General features: G+C 41.9%; 1 protein-coding gene across 1 annotated transcript; it reads left to right on the forward strand.

The window, feature by feature from the left end:
• The first annotated feature begins 523 nt into the window (after positions 1-523).
• LOC132163008 (fasciclin-like arabinogalactan protein 12) lies at positions 524-1,417 on the forward strand. Its single transcript, XM_059573206.1, has one exon. The coding sequence runs from the start codon at positions 524-526 to the stop codon at positions 1,415-1,417; it is 894 nt and encodes a 297-aa protein (XP_059429189.1).
• Positions 1,418-2,496: the final 1,079 nt, after the last annotated feature.

Genomic DNA, 2,496 nt, shown 5'->3' on the forward strand with positions numbered 1-2,496 from the left:
AAAGAAAAAAGTTTCATTAATAATTAGACACATTTAATTTCATGAACAGAACTGGTATATTGAGCTGCGAATGTAAATTTGCCCTTCTATATGTGGTTCTATTGGGATTTGCTTAAATTTTCTTATTTAATTAGGAAATAAAAAAACAAGTTTTATGTACTACATGTATGAATTTTAGAGAGGGACCTAATGACCCTGGCCACTGATTGCCAATTCTCTCATTTTCTGCAGTACTCTGTGAAAGCAATGTAATCATATACGTCTTGTTTTTCCGGGCTTCCCAAGCAAACAATCCCCTAAATCAACAAAAAGCTCTCATTCTATCAATTCATTCCTCCACCTTTCCAAGACAGGTAAGCTGCAAACAACTAAGGATTTGTAACTATAATTGTACCCTTTCACCTAACTAAACTCTCTCCCGCCCTCAATAAAAGCCCTCTCCTCCTTCCCACACATATCAAACACTCGTGCAAAAAACACCCTAGCATTTGTAAATTTCCCAAACCAAATTAACACTACATAGATGGCCAAACAGGCTCTGTCCTCCCTCTCAATTCTACTTGTGGTTCTCTTCTATTGCATCACAACTACAGCCCAGCCGGCTGCGGCTCCAGCCAAGCCCGCCGACTCCCCAGCTCTGCCCGCCAATCCCCCGGCTCAGCCCGCCAGTCCCCCGGCTCAGCCTGCCCTTCCCCCAGTCCAGCCGGCCGCCAAAGCCCCAGCCCCAGCCCAGCCTGCCCTGGTCCCGGTGCAGACCGGTGCCACCGACGTCACCAAAATCCTTGAAAAGGCCCATGGGTACTCTGTCTTTGTCCGCCTCTTAAAGAGCACAGGTGTGGCTAAGCAACTCTATGGGCAGCTCAACAATTCAAACAATGGGTTTACCATCTTTGCCCCTACAGATTCTGCATTTTCGAATCTTAAAGCGGGCACTATAAACTCCCTCTCTGACCTACAAAAGACCCAACTACTTCAATTTCATATCTTGAACACCGTTGTTACTCTCTCAAACTTCCAAACCTTGAGCAATCCAGTGCCGACAGAAGCCGGAGATGCCGGTGCATTTCCGCTGAACATTACCACTGCTGGAAACCAAGTGAACATCTCGACTGGCCTTGTGAACGCCACATTGGGCAACACATTGTATTCGGATGACCAGCTTGTCATTTATCAGGTGACCAAAGTGCTTCTCCCGTTGGACATTTTCAATCCTAAGCCTAAAAAAGTAGCAGCAGCGCTAGCCCCCGAAGTCGCACCAACGTCGTCGAAGCCTAAGCCGACAAAAGAGGATGCTCCGGTGACTCCGTCTGAGGCTGCCAAAGTAGATGCGGCTGCTGAAGTAAGTCTTACTAGGCATGGAGTGTTGGTGTCCATTGGAGTTGCCGTGGTTGCATTCTTTGTGATGAAACGAGCTTGATGGTTTATACGTAACATGCACCATTATTAGTTTATTTAGTCTCGAGGGATCCCATTGTCTAAGAGCTGCAAGATTTTTTGAGTTGGGTTCAACGGTCGTGATCACCCAGGGCTTTCAAAATAAATGCCTTTGTTCCTTGTACTGTTTGGTTTTTTTTTTCCTAAGCTTGTCCATGTTATTGTAGAAGAATTTTATGTTTATACTTTTTCATCTCTATTGCCCTTTCTGGTTTTCTGATTTTTATATTCTATTAAATTTGTGATTTTTTTTTTTTAACATAAACACTATAAAAACACAGTTTAGTAATGCTTGAAATAGAGGCATTTTAATAAAACGTGACCATTTGGGGACATTTTACTGTGCAAATGACTTCACTAAAAAGTAAGAATGCTTGTAACATTGGGACAGCAAACGCCCCATTTGAGGACGCTAGGGGCACTAGCCCTGTACAAGCGCCCCTGGCGTGCTTCGGGGGGCGCATGCGGGACATCTCCCGAGCTCGCCCAGTACCCCAGTGGTTCATAACCGCCCACTAACTGCTAACCGCATTAACTGCACTAACCACTAACCGCCTAGGCGGTTAGCGGTTAGTGCAATTAATGCGGTTAGCAATTAGTGCTAGGCGGTTACGATAATTAGCGGTTTTAGGTTTTTTCAAAACTGCTATATATATAAAGAGGGAAAGCCGCCCCTTTCTTTTTTTCTTTTTTTTTAAAAAAGAAAAAATTAAATTTTTAGTTTTTTATTTTATTAATTTTGTATTTAAGTTTTTTAAGGAATAAAGTTATTATTGGAATATAAAAAAATATGTGGCATTTTTGACACACTTTGGTAGTTTGATTGGCTACTTTAGCACCTTTTGAACATTATGGGACTCCTTCAAAAATAGTTGTTAATTTACAGGGCTTTTTTATATTTATCCCTTTTTTTTTTTTTTTTTTTTTAAGTGAAACTAAATTCTTATACTAAGCCATAACCTATTGATCCTCAATTACAACATCTCGCATGCAAATAGGACAATTTAGTGCATATTTAGCCAGACGGTGTGCTGCTTCATTCCCTGTTCGTTTGATAAGGAT

Source organism: Corylus avellana, chromosome ca10 (genome assembly GCF_901000735.1).
Source record: "Corylus avellana chromosome ca10, CavTom2PMs-1.0".
Classification (NCBI taxonomy): domain Eukaryota; kingdom Viridiplantae; phylum Streptophyta; class Magnoliopsida; order Fagales; family Betulaceae; genus Corylus; species Corylus avellana.

Coding starts and splice junctions, on each gene's coding strand:
- LOC132163008 (XM_059573206.1), top strand. CDS start 524: ATGGCCAAACAGGCTCTGTCCTCCCTCTCAATTCTACTTGTGGTTCTC.